The sequence below is a fragment of the Podarcis bocagei genome, assembly GCF_964188305.1.
Source record: "Podarcis bocagei genome assembly, chromosome: 4".
In the NCBI taxonomy this organism is placed as follows: Eukaryota; Metazoa; Chordata; class Lepidosauria; order Squamata; family Lacertidae; genus Podarcis; species Podarcis bocagei.
The window spans coordinates 67,626,593-67,640,529 of record NC_138128.1 but is presented as its reverse complement, the minus strand read 5'-3'; the positions used below and the strand labels follow the sequence as shown (position 1 = coordinate 67,640,529).

Sequence of the window (13,937 nt, the reverse complement as noted above, 5' to 3'; positions counted from 1 at the left end):
CCGAGACCTTCTGCAGGTAGAGCAGAGATGTTCTGCCACTGAGCTACTTCTCAAGTGTCCAGGAGTGGCTGTAGTATGCAGGATAACCAGTGCTTTTTTTCTAAAGAAAGGAAATGTTTAGGGGTACAGTGGTACCTCTGGTTACATACTTAATTCATTCCGGAGGTCCGTACTTAACCTGAAACTGTTCTTAACCTGAAGCACCACTTTAGCTAATGGGACCTCCTGCTGCAGCCGCCCAATTTCTGTTCTCATCCTGAAGCAAAGTTCTTAACCCGAGGTACTATTTCTGGGTTAGCGGAGTCTGTAACCTGAAGCGTATGTAACCTGAGGTACCACTGTACTCTCATTTTGACTCAAGAAAATCACCACTTTATAGTTCAAATTGGGGGAAATAAATACAGTAAACGAACAAAAGTACAAAGAACATGCATTACCTTATATTACACAGCTGACAGCTCACGGTATTGGCATGAGGTTGTGTGCACTAACTTCTTCGCGATTCCTCTGCTTGCTGTTGGTGTCGGTCGCCAGATGTCGTCCTTTCAAAAACCATGAATTTACACACACTGAAGGCTTAAACAAACTCAACGGAGGGCCTACCAATTTTATAAATATTAAGTTGGCTACAGTGTTTAAATGCAATGAAGCTCTTGTTGGAGTCAGTATTAAATTCATCAGTCAGATTCACAAAATGTTGAGGGGTATGCATACCTCGGCATACTCCTGGGGGGGGGGGGGAGCACTAGGGATAACCCAGACTGAAATTCTCAGGTGCCAGAAAAGGCTATTTATGTATGCAACAACTGCGGCCCTTGTTTTGTTAGCCCCAAAATGGAAAGTGAGCAAGGTCCCAACTAAAGACGGTTGGCAACTTATGTTGAAAGAATATGCACATATTCTATTTAACATATAGAATAAGAGAGCAAGAAGAACATGCATTTAAAGAAGATTGGAAAACATTTATTGGATATATGGAAAATAACTGTATACAGCTGGAAATTCTGGCAGCATTAAGACAAATTTAACAGAGTAAATAATTTTTGATGGATGTAAAAGTGGGAAATTGCTTTGAATGGTTATAGTAAAATATGCAGGGATGTATGATATGTAAAATGAACAATGGAAAGAGAAGGGAAGTCATTGGATACAGTGGTACCTCGGGTTACATATGCTTCAGGTTACATACGCTTCAGGTTACAGACTCCACTAACTCAGAAATAGTGCTTCAGGTTAAGAACTTTGCTTCAGGATGAGAACAGAAATCGTGCTCCGGAAATGACTGGCAGAATCCGAGACCAGGGAAAAGAGACGGCGGAAGAAGATTGGAAGAAATTTAAGAATTATCTTAAGAAATATTGTAAAATTCATGAATCTTAGAATGATGTGGCTTTTAAAATCAAATGGAGTACAGCTGTAAAGATTAAGTGAAAGGAAAGTAAGGATGATAATTAGACAAAATTAAGGGTGAGGATTTGCTGAACTAAATTTTTGAAATGGGAATGCAGAAAGGGGAGGTATGAGGAGGTCGGTGAAATAAGTCTTAAGAAAATAAGGTTTTGAAACTATACTTGGTTATTTATTTATTTATTTTTGTTTGTGTTTGTGTGTATTGATATGTTTGTATAATTTGTAAAATCCTAATAAATATTTATTTTAAAAAAAGAGAGAGAACAGAAATTGTGCTCCGGCGGCGCGGCAACAGCAGGAGGCCCCATTAGCTAAAGTGGTACCTCAGGCTAAGAACAGTTTCAGGTTAAGTACGGACCTCCGGAACGAATTAAGTACTTAACCCGAGGTACCACTGTATTTTAAAGTTTGTAAAATGCTTATTTGAAATTGTAAAACAGAAAATTTAATAAAAATGATTATATAAAAAAAGAAGTGGCTGTAGTATGTGATCCATTCAATACCACGAGACTGGGAATTGTAGCTCTGAGAGATCAGCACCCTTAACAGACTACAGTTCCCAGGATTCTTTGGGGGACAATGAGACTGTTAATTGTTACACGTGTGCTCTCAGTGTGTGTTGGAGATGTGACCCATGTTGGGATTGGGCTTTTACAGCACATAGAATTATAGAATCATCAAGTTGGAAGTGGTTCCAAGGGTCATCTAGTCCAACCCCCTGCAATGCAGGAATCCTGCCCACAGCTATCCCTGGGTGGGCACGAGCCCCCAACCTTCTAGTTAACAGCCAGATGCACTGGTCCATTGTGCCACAAGGAACTGGGCACACGTTACTGACTTGGCTCTGAGAGCCCCAGGTTGGTGAACAGTTTTGGTTTCCTGTGTGTTAGCAGAAATCCCAACAGAGTGGTTTGAGTGTCAAGGCTAGAAGGAGACCCAGGTGTGAATCCACTCAGCCATAAAGCTCAGAGTGACCTTAAACCAGTCATTGAACTCTCAGTCTTTCCTACCTCACAGGGTTGTGAAAACAAAAGGGAGGGAACACACCAGAAAGAGAAAGTGGGAGAAGAAACAGATGGTGAGGGAGATGCTACCTGGATGCTCTTCTGGTAAGAAAACGCAAACATAAGGGTGATGATGACTTGTCCACTTGCTCAACATGACTGAAGTGAAAAGAGAGGTCACAACCACTAAAAGGATCCGAGATTTGGACCAATGAAAATGAGTTCACTAATATTGAAAAAAGTAGCATGCCAATACTTCAGTGGGTAAAATGTGGCAAGACACTAGCAAATGAAGTGTCCGTTGAGGCATTGGGGTGGGCGGGGGGGGGAGCACACCAGTTTTTAATACAAGCCTCTTGATTCCCCCCTATCCCCAAATAATAGGCAACCAGTTTTTAAGAGCAAGAAAACTTTGCATCATCTATGACAGGAAGAATGGACTGATCCGACTTGTTCACAAAGTTGCTTCAAATGCAACTTTGATAAACCACTCTCTTCACAGAGAAACCCTAGCTTCCAAAGTAGGTGGATCCTATTCTAGAAAAATGTGTGAAAATTAAGAAAATTGTTAATTTAATCAAAAGCAGTACTCTTCATACAAGTTGTCTGCAAAGGAGTGGGTTCTGGACTCCAAACTCTTCTTACACATAAAAGTGAGGTGATTGTCAGGAGGACAATTGCTCACAAGGCTGTTCTGGTTTTCTTCAGAAATAAATAATCAGCATGTGCTTCGTTTGACAACTCATGGTGGCTTTTACCACTTTTGACTGGTTTTTGAGTGGTTGACTGGTTGATCAAAAAGTAAATAATTGTTTCCATCAAAGGAGAAGTTATGTAATATGTAGAGCAGTTAACTGGTTCAGTGCCTATTTCCCCAAAAAACTGTGTGAGGATGTACAGTGAGTACAATTATTCACTGTGGGGACACAGAGGCACTGGAATCAAGATATGAGTTACAAGAACAGTTCCTTGAGCTCTCTTGTGACACAACCTTAAAAGGGAAATTTCAGCAAGTAACTTTACCAAAGTTTTGGATTTCAGTGACTAAAGATTACATACCCAGAATTGGCAAATGAAACAATCATCCACCCGCTGCTATTTTGTATACCACTTGTCTTGTGATCAGACTTCTCAAGAATCATGATCCAAAAAACAACAGTTTAGCTGCATGGAATGAGATGTGACTTAGCCTTTCTAATATCACTCCTCACTGGAATGAAATCTGGAACAACAAACATGCCCAGATGTCTCACTGAAATTTTGAGCAAGTCTGGGGAAAAAGCCCACTGGTTTTCAATAGCTTCTCAGCATTTGGGCAAAGAACAACTGTAAAAAAACCCACTGGTTTTCATCTACATAGTAGCAATACTAAGCTTGCTCTGTAAATTGCCATTTTAGGATTAATCATGTGCCTTATTAGTGCTATTAAATATAAATAAAATATGAATATGTGGAAGTAGGTGCCATGTTGCAGGTTGGGAGTCAGAGGTGGGTCTTGGGTCTGGACCATTTGAAACCCACTACTCTAAAGCATAGAGGGCTAGTGAAATTCTTAAGAAGGTTTATTGTTTTGTCTCACAATGGCTCTGAATACCGTAGAACTTTAACAACGAACATATTCTAGCCAAGATGATGCACTAACACTGGACAAACAGCTGGTTTCTATTTCTGTTGAAAACACAAACATAACTACCAAAGAAAGGTATCTATGTTAGTTTGTGGATATCACAGCACCACCCTGTGGTGCATAGGCAAATATGGCATGATGCCTTGTTTGAGCAAAGCCTCAAGTCCTTTTTTCTTTCGTTGTAAATAAAATGACTGTTTGCGCTCTATACAACATCTTATATAATCCAAAGGACTGTATTCCTTTTACACAGCATCTTTTGTGATACAAAAGGATCACTTTCTTGCTAAAACATGCTGTTTGGTGGATTTGGTTGTACTTGTTTTGTTCTCTGAATTTCCATGAGCTTGAGCCCCAAGAGCTGTGCAGGATTCCTGGAGCAAACCCTAGGCTGGCTGGACCCTTCCGCCTGGCTTTGTCTCCCCTCCTGCATTCCCTGCCTTGCTGCTAAGGATGAGCAAAGGGGAGCAGCTTTGGGGCATCTTCCATGTTGCAAGGAAACTGGGGTGGGTGGGTGGAGAGAGGCGGATTCAACATATTTCCTTTTTGCAGAAAGGCAGCAAAACAGATGACTTCTTTTTTATAAGTGCCTGAGGCATACTGTGTAGATGGTGAGCTGTGTCTGGTTTGCTTTGTCCTTTACAAATTTATGCAGGCCTGTTTTAACACACACATGCAATCTGATATGGTAAAATGGATGGGTGGATCACATGTATTAAAAACAAAAAGAGGACACCCCCTGAATAAAATAAACATGTACAGAGAACCAAAATTAAGTAACAGTGCAATGTTGGGTAATACTTACCATACTTTCACATCTGTGCACACCCAAGGGTGGGGGTGATGTAGGCCTTGGCTAATCTGCTTCCTCCTTTTTTGCCTGGACTGGCAGATAAGTTCTACTGACACCGCTCTTCTTCCAAATTCAGACTCCAGCAGGCAAGCTAAAAGTACAGTGATAGCACTAGGCTGGTGGCATCAGGCTAGCCGCCTCCCTCCACTCAGCATCAACTAAGACTGCCCAGCAGGCACTCCTCACTCCCTGCCATCATTTGCAGGGATATGGCTACCCTGAGCAAGCAAACTAGCACACAGCTTGTCTCAGTGGCATTTCAAATTGATGTCCACTTCAAACTGAATGTGCAAGCAAGCACCACTTTTGAAACACATGCTTCCATCGTCCCCTGGCCAGGTGCATCTGTATGGAAGACATACACATGCAAAACAACAACAACAACAACAACAACAACAACAACAACAACAACAACAACCCAAAAGGCATATATACATAGAGAGAGAAGGGGAAACCATTCATGCAATACCATCCTATCTATGTATTTACTGAGAAAGAAGCCCCTTTTGACTTACTAATAGGGGTAGAGAGCCAGTGTGGTGTAGTGGTTAAGAGCGGTAGTCATGTAATCTGGGAAACCGGGTTCTTGTCTCCGCTCCTCCACATACAGCTGCTGGGTGACCTTGGGCCAGTCACACTTCTGTGAAGTCTCTTAGCCCCACTCACCTCACAGAGTGTTTGTTGTGGGGGAGGAAGGGAAAGGAGAATGTTAGCCGCTTTGAGACTCCTGAAGGGGAGTGAAAGGCGGGATATCAAATCCAAACTCTTCTTCTTCTTCTTCTTCTTCTAGAAAAGAAATTGGATACAGTTTGGATTTAAAGGCAAAGTTACCAATAATCTGCACTTTCCAAAACATCACGTGAACTGAAACAGCCATTCTTCACAATTCACACTTCCCTGAATTTTCCAGTGCAGTTCTCCATCCATCTCTTAAGTGTCACTTTCCACTTAAATATCCTGTTGTGTACTACAGGAGGCAACTATTTAAAAACAGTTGAACTGAACAGAAGCATACCCCTTCTGTACTCAAGTGTGGCTCAGGCTGCAAATCTACAGTATATGCACACATTGCAGGGCTCACTTGTTTTTCAGCATGTATAGGGTTCAGCTTTTACTCCCTGGTAGTATGGCGCTGTGGGTTAAACCACAGAGCCTAGGTCAGAAGGTCGTCAGTTCGAATCCCTGCGATGGTGTGAGCTCCCGTTGCTCGGTTCCAGCTCCTGCCAACCTAGCAGTTCGAAAGCATGTAGATAAATAGGTACCGCTCTGGCAGGAAGGTAAACGGCGTTTCCATGCACTGCCCTAGTTCGCCAGAAGTGGCTTAGTCATCCTGGCCACATGACCTGGAAGCTGTACGCCGGCTCCCTGAGCCAGTAAAGTGAGATGAGCTCCGCAACCCCAGAGTTGTCCGTGACTGGTCAGGGGTCCCTTTACCTACTATGTTAAAAATTGCACCTTTCCCCTCTCTTGTACAGCAACTCATGGTCTGTAGTGACCAAGTGAAAGGGAGGACAGGGCTCTAGCACCTATAACAAACAGACTGCATAGAAGAGGGGAATTTCAGCAGGATTCGCTTGTCAGGCAAAAGAATCTGATCCATCAAGTCAATTCTAAGGCTGCTTAATTTTTTGGTGATTTGTCATACAGCCATCGCTACAGTTTCCACTTTAAAATACACAGAAACTCCCCCTCCCATGGGTACAGCATATAGCCAAACATTTAATCACTGATGTACTCTAGTCTAAACAGTGTCATGGGATCAGAGGAACAGGAAACAGATTCCCCCTTTTTTAAGTTTCTGATTCCAGAATCTTGAGCTCATAAGTTTCACTTTCCACTTTCCTTTTACAAGCAGAGAACAAATTCTTGTAAGTACTGTGAAGGACTATAAAGAGGAAAGAGCACTCCCTACCATACCCAGTTTTATGGGAAGAGGAAGGTCAAGCTTCATTACACCTTATAAACAATCTGAGATTATGGGGTAAGTAACAAATAATAGGTTGGTGTGTACAGTGCTTGCTTCTTGTTTATATTATTCATATGAATGCTATAGATAAAGAGACACTTTTTTTTGCTTTGCTACTTAAATATAGATAGATTACGAAATATGGAGCTTAGAAATTACTTGAGGGAGGGCATTTGATACTGGTTGCTATCACAAAAAAGATCCACTGTGGCATTGTCACCAAATGGCAATTCATTGGTACTGGAATGGCTAGCAGGGTCTCCTCAGAAAAACTTTAAAAATTGGCTTGCCACATAACCACCTCACCTACTTGGTTTTGTGGAGAGTTGCCCATGTAGGAATACATCTCTGCCTGACTCACCAATTACAGTGGTACCTCGGGTTACATACGCTTCAGGTTACAGAATCTGCTAACCCAGAAATATTACCTCGGGTTAAGAACTTTGCTTCAGGATGAGAACAGAAATCGTGCTCCGGCGGCGCGGCAGCAGCAGGAGGCCCCATTAGCTAAAGTGGTACTTCAGGTAAAGAACAGTTTCAGGTTAAGAATGGACCTCCGAAACAAATTAAGTACTTAACCCGAGGTACCACTGTAGCTGCATTTTTTAATTCAGAAAGCCTCTTTCTCAATAAACAGCAGAGAAATGCAGTGAACTAGTGATTCAGGATGAGATCTATTCCTGCCTGATTAGCTCGCTGTATTTTCTCTCTGTCCTTTGGTATAAATATTTTTTGCTCCCTTGGCATGCATCAATGACACCAAGCTGAGAAAGTGGGATCTAGGTACATGAGTGTACACAAAAGGCAAGCAGAGAGCGTGTGAATTTGAGCATGTATGTGTTATTTAGCCTCACACACTTTGGACCCTAGTTGTCATGGGTCCAAGGCCTCTTGACCAGTGGTGGAGCTGGGGGCTTTTGTACCTGGAGCGGCAGGGTGGGGCACGTCGCCGTGGGGGGGGGCATGTCACCCATGGGGGGCGGGGAATGTCACCTGCATGAGCATCCTAATGGCGGCGCCTGCGCAAGTGTCGCCTGCCCACGCGAGGGGGTGGAGAAAGGCGAGGCGGGGGAAGAGGGTTTTAGAACACTCTTTAGAGTTCCCTTTGTCTGAGGGGCTAGATGTAAAATGTTCTTTGGTACTCAGAAGGCATGAAGGTGTGTAGGGGGGATCTGGTTCAAAAGTGCCGCTGCAGTGTGAGGGAAGGAAGGGGGAAATGGCGCCTGAAAAAAATTCCCCCAAAATGGCACAGCCTGAACAATCATGCCAATCCAAAGCGGCGATTCCAGGACCATCCATGGGCCAGATCCAGAGGGCAATTGGGCTTGATCCGGCTCTCAGGCCTTAGTTTACCAACCTCTTATCTAGCAGGTTAACATTTCTGACAATGTTGTAGTGGTTTTAGATCAGGCATGTACAAGGCAAGTTAGGAGAGGTATTGGTCATGGACCAATACAAATAATGATAAGCTTTCATCAGCCTTTCTTTGTAACTTAGTAATGTCTCTGTCTCTTTTTATTCTCATTGTGTAGTGACATTTCCAAGGATCCTTTGTATGAAATACTCCAGCAGATGGACTGCCATTTTACATGGACATTGCTGGAGGAAGACATTGATCTTGACGAATTAGAGGGAAGAATTGCTGACCAGATTAAGTTTTTAGTGGGCAGAGTTCAACATTATAACCTGCTGGCCTATGTGAAGTACTTGAATGGCAAGAAAGAAGAGGCTCTGGAAGTTTTACAAAAAGCTGAAGAGAATGTAAAAATAGAGTACCCGGAAGAAGTCGAAAAGGCAAGCCTTGTTACATGGGGCAACTATGCTTGGATGTACTACCTCATGGGCAAACTTACAGAAGCACAGACCTACATAAACAAGGTGGAAAGTATCTGCAAGGAAAATGGAAGTGCATCTCCTTATAGGATGGAACCGCCACAGGTGTCCTGTGAAAGGGGGTGGGCACAGCTAACGTTTGGCCAGAATTATGCTGCCAAAGAGAGCTTTGCAAAGGCCCTGGAAAAAGATCCTGAAAACGCAGAATTCAATTCTGGCTATGCAACCTCAGTCTATCACCTGGAGAAAGAGTATGAAAAAAGATCTGCTGCAGTAGGTTCATCTCTGGAACTCTTGAAGAAGGCAGCAAAACTGAATCCGGATGATGCCTTTGTCTTGTCATTCCTCGCATTGAAGCTGCAGGAAACTAGGAAAGTGGAAGAAGGAGAAGAGCTCATTGAAGAAGCGCTAGGCAAATTCCCTGGCCTTCCTTATGTGCTGAGGTACGCTGCCATATTTTACAGGAAAAAAGGTGATGTGGAAAGATCCCTGGAGCTTTTGAAGGAGGCGTTGAGCTTGACACCAAACTCAGGCTTCCTACATCACCAGATGGGGCTTTGCTACAGAGCACAGTATTTTAAAATCAAATTATCAGAAGACCCACATAAAGACAAAAGAAAGATGGCAGAACTGATCAGACTGTGCATCTTTCATTTCAAAGAAGTGGTGGAGCACAAAACCAAATTCGTCTATGCTCACCTGAATCTTGCAAACATGTATGCAGAAGGGAAAGAGCTCCAGAAAGCGGAAGAGACATTTCAGGAAGTGTTTGCAATGAGGAAACTTACTTGTGAAGAGAAACAGCAGCTCCACTTCAATTATGGGCGCTTTCTGGAATACCATAAGAAATCAGAATTGGAGGCTGTTGAACACTATCTGGCTGGGCTTAGGATTGAAAATGAATCATTTGAGAGAAATAAATGCAAATGGAATTTGAAGATGTTAATAGAAAAGATAATTAAGGAAGGTTCTGCAGATACTAAGAGTTTGGGAATCCGTGCATTCATTCACCAGCTCGATGGAGAAAAGCAGCAAGCAATTGAGTGTTATGAACAAGCTCTGGAAACGGATCCTGAGAATGAAGAATATAGCAGTGTCCTCTTGGAGTTGAGGCTTTCTGTACAAAGGTAAACATTTCTATATGTGGTTCTTTATTAATAATGTGTGTGGGGGGGCATTCACCGTCTCCTTGTTCCACAGTATTCCATTCTTATTCCATTACAGTCCAGGAATTGAGTTGAAGGCTAAGCATTTTACTGTTTTGGGTGTTATTGCTCTGACTACTATATTTTATAGCCTCCCTTAACAAATTATTACTGTAGCCACTCCCTTAATAGATTGTGGTAATTATGCAAGAGTCCCTAATCGCATGTAAAGGCATATTGTAGAAATGCATGCTTCCTCGTGTGAAAAAGCCCTTGCCTGAGGAAAGCTAGCATTTCATAGGAAAAGGTTCTAGCCTCACACACACCCCATTTGCTAGTTTTTCAATGGGCAGGGACAGTCTAAGCTTGTTCTCCCATATGTACTTTGTAGTGAGCTGTCCACAGACACTCGGCTTGCAGGAGGCCATGAGCACATGCTGGTTCTGTTCCAATTTCTCCCAGGCAGTACACTCACTCTACCCCATAAATTCTTGCACTGAGGGGGAAGGTCTGCAGGGCCGTTAAACAGTGGTAGAAGGCATACTTTTCATGCACAACATCCCAGGCTCAATCCCTGATGGAGCTGGGCAAGATTCCTGCTTGAAACCCTGGGGAACCACGGCCAATCAGTGCTGATGCTAATGGTTTATTGACACCAATGCATAATGCATTTCCCAGGCAGAAAAACTGGCAATTCATCTCTGGGTTGGATTTCATTCTAAGATGGGAAATAATTTGCGAGTTTTTAAAATTGACCTCTCAGTTGAGGTGGGCTTTTACTGGCACCCCTAGTTAGGATGATTGACTAGATGGAGGCTGTTTCAAATCTAGCAAAACCTTTTTAGGTTCTTAAAACAAAAAGCACTTGTTTGATGTTTGCAGATGCCAGTATACAGTAAACCTTTCTGACAAGATTTAGTTACCGGTACTCTTTAGCTCAGACATGGATGACGCATGCCTCACAGGGCTTACATGTGAAATATTGTTTTATTTCATTTCACTTTTTAATTTGTATTAAAAATTAAATACATAATTTTATGTATTTCTATATTACTATACAAAAGGCAGTTTACAACAAAATTCACAACAAAGAACACACACCTTACAATAATCTGATCCAATACAAAAAGTCATAATAAAACATAACTTTAAAATGGAATGACTTATAGCAAATAATATCATGTGAATGCATATCAAAAGAATCCAGTTCAGACCCACCAAGATAGCTCAGCAACTAGTAAGTGCTAGCTGTAAACATGGAAGGAAAACCAAGAGGTTAAAAAATGCACAAATGAAGTCAGTTGTCAAACACCTTTCTAAAAAAAAAAGATAATATGCAGGAATGTGCCTTTCTTTGCAAAATTTTAAAGGGCCTCTCTCTCCCCCCCCCCCATTTTGCAGTGAAAAACGTTTATACAAGATCCTTCAGCAGCTTGAATGCCATTTTACTTGGGCAGTGTTGATGGAGGACATGGATCGCGATGAATTAGAGGGAAGAATTGCTACAAAGACTGAGCATTTACTATCCAACATCGGAATTTATAACCTGCTGGCCTATGTAAAATTCTTGAATGGCAAGAAAGAAGAGGCTCTGGAAAATTTACAGAGGGCTGAAGAGGCTGTTAAAATAGAGTACCCGGAAGAAGTCGAAAAGGCAAGCCTTGTTACATGGGGCAACTATGCTTGGGTGTACTACCACATGGGCAAACTTACAGAAGCACAGACCTACATAAACAAGGTGGAAACTACCTGCAAGGAAAATGGAAGTGCCTCTCCTTATAGGATGGAACGCCCACAGACGTACTATGAGAAGGGGTGGGCACAGCTAATGTTTGGCCAGAGTTATACTGCAGAAGCCAAAGAGAGCTTTGCAAAGGCCCTGGAAAAAGAACCTGAAAACCCAGAATTCAATTCCAGCTATGCAATCACAGTATACCGCCTGGAGGATTTTTATGGGAAAAAATCTGCAGCAGAAGGCTCATCTCTGGAACCCTTGAAGAAGGCAGCAAAACTGAATCCAGATAATGCATTAGTCTTGCCTCTCCTTGCGTTAAAGCTGCAGCAAACTAACAACACTGAAGAAGGGGGAAAGTATATCAAGGAGGCCCTCGAAAAGCACCCAAGCTCTCCTTACGTGCTGATGCATGCAGCCATTTTTTTTAGGAAAAATTGTGACGTGGAAAGAGCCCTGGAGCTTTTGAAGGAGGCGTTGAGCTTGACACCAAACTCAGGCTCCCTACAACACCAGATGGGGCTTTGCTACAGAGCACAGTATTTAAAAATCAAATCATCAGAAGACCCACATAAAGACAGAAGAAAGATGGCAGAACTGATCAGACTGTGCATCTTTCATTTCAAAGAAGTGGTGGAGCACAAAACCAAATTCGTCTATGCTCACTTGGATCTTGCAAACATGTATGCAGAAGGGAAAGAACTCCAGAAAGCAGAAGAGACTTTTCAGAAAGCGTTTACAATGAGGAAACTTACTTGTTCAGAGGAACAGCAGCTCCACTTCAATTATGGGCGCTTTCAGGAATACCACAAAAAATCGGAATCGGAGGCTGTTGAACATTATCTGACCGGGCTGAGAATTGAAATCAAATCATTTGCGGGACATCAATGCAAGTGTTATTTGAAGAAGTTAATAGAAAAGAAAATTAAGAGAGGTACCACAGATGCTAAGAGTTTCGGCATCCGTGGCTTCATTCACCAACTTGATGAAGAAAAGCATCAAGCAATTGAGTGTTATGAACGAGCCCTAGAAATGGATCCTGATAATGAAGAATATATCAGTGCTCTTTTGGAGTTGAAGTTTTCTGTACAAAGCTAAACATTTCAATATATGGTACTTGGTTCTTCCTTCAAGCTATAACATATATATATATATATATATATATATATATATATATATATATATTCTGTTTTACTATTCTAAATACCTATTTAAATATCCTTAGAATATCAGTGACTTCCCTTCTCTTTCCAGGGTTCATTTGCATATCTTAAATCCCTGCATATTTTACATTAACTAAACTATTCAGCATTCCATTATTACATCCATCAAAACTTATTTACACTGTGTTAGAAACCTTTAGGGTTGTGAGTTATTAATATATAATGCTTTTAAAACATGTAACATGACTCCTTTTGTTTTTAAAAGTGAAGTACAGTAAGCTGTGTTTTTAGCTCTGTTGAATTGAAAACTTAAATTGTGAGCTTTCCAGAGCAGAATGTATCAACTTCAGTAAAAAATAGTTCAGGTATGCGGGGTAACTAGAGCAGAATAGTTACATCTGTGTATTGGTTTGTATGTGACTGGATTTTGCTGGCTAAGAAACAAAGAAACAGTGCCCAAACTGAAACCCAAAACCCACTTATTTGTTGCAAAGTGCCAACACAGCAATTTAACCTGTATATCTCATTTTTTGTGTGTGTTTCGCGTTTCTTCGTTATGACTGCAGTTCTAATAAATAATCCTTCATAAAAATCGTTGCATTATATTCTTCATTAAATTATCTTTCCATTGATATATAATTTTATGGTATAACTCAATGCTTTTTTTCCTAAAAAGAAATGTTTAGGGGTACTCTCATTTTGACTCAAGAAAATCACCACAGGGGGTGGGGGAATAAATACAGTTCAAATCAGGGAAAATAAACACAGTTCACATTGAGAAAAATAAATACAGTTGTACCTCAGTTTTCGAACAGCTTAGTTCTTGAACTACTTGGAACCTGAACAGTTCAAACCCGGAAATGAGTGTTCCAGTTTTGGAACTTTTTTCAGAAGCTGAACATGCTCTGTTCTGAATATAACTTCCATTTTGAGTGCCACACTTCCGTTTTCCTAGTGAGGGAAGGCGGGCCGGGCGGTAAGCGAGCAGGTAAGGGATGTCACTGCCACCCCTCCCCCCAGCCTGCTCCTGCTTGCTCCTCTAGGCAGCATTGCTGCTTGCACAGGAATGAGTTGGATCGGGGCTGCTCAGCTGGGGAGGTGCAGGCTCCATCACACTTTCTGTTGAGGGGTTCGCAGCTGTACTCCCCTCAAGGGAGAAGTTTAAAGGAGCCCCCAGGCTGAATAGTTGCTGGGGTTGGGGAAG

The 13,937-nt window shown here is 41.9% G+C and overlaps 1 protein-coding gene across 1 annotated transcript; it reads left to right on the top strand.

Moving 5' to 3' along the window:
• Positions 1 to 6,716: 6,716 nt before the first annotated feature.
• LOC308584653 (uncharacterized protein) lies at positions 6,717 to 13,325 on the top strand. Its single transcript, XM_081189518.1, has 3 exons — positions 6,717 to 6,875; positions 8,393 to 9,820; positions 11,240 to 13,325. The coding sequence occupies exons 1-3, from the start codon at positions 6,820 to 6,822 to the stop codon at positions 12,666 to 12,668; spliced, it is 2,913 nt and encodes a 970-aa protein (XP_081045644.1). The 5' UTR covers positions 6,717 to 6,819; the 3' UTR covers positions 12,669 to 13,325.
• The last annotated feature ends 612 nt before the right edge of the window (positions 13,326 to 13,937 follow it).

Excerpts from the sequence above, each read along its gene's own strand:
- LOC308584653 (XM_081189518.1), top strand. The coding sequence starts at position 6,820 with ATGGGAAGAGGAAGGTCAAGCTTCATTACACCTTATAAACAATCTGAG. Across the intron at positions 6,876-8,392 it reads AAACAATCTGAGATTATGGG|TGACATTTCCAAGGATCCTT; the intron begins GTAAGTAACAAA and ends CTCATTGTGTAG. Across the intron at positions 9,821-11,239 it reads TTGAGGCTTTCTGTACAAAG|TGAAAAACGTTTATACAAGA; the intron begins GTAAACATTTCT and ends CCCATTTTGCAG.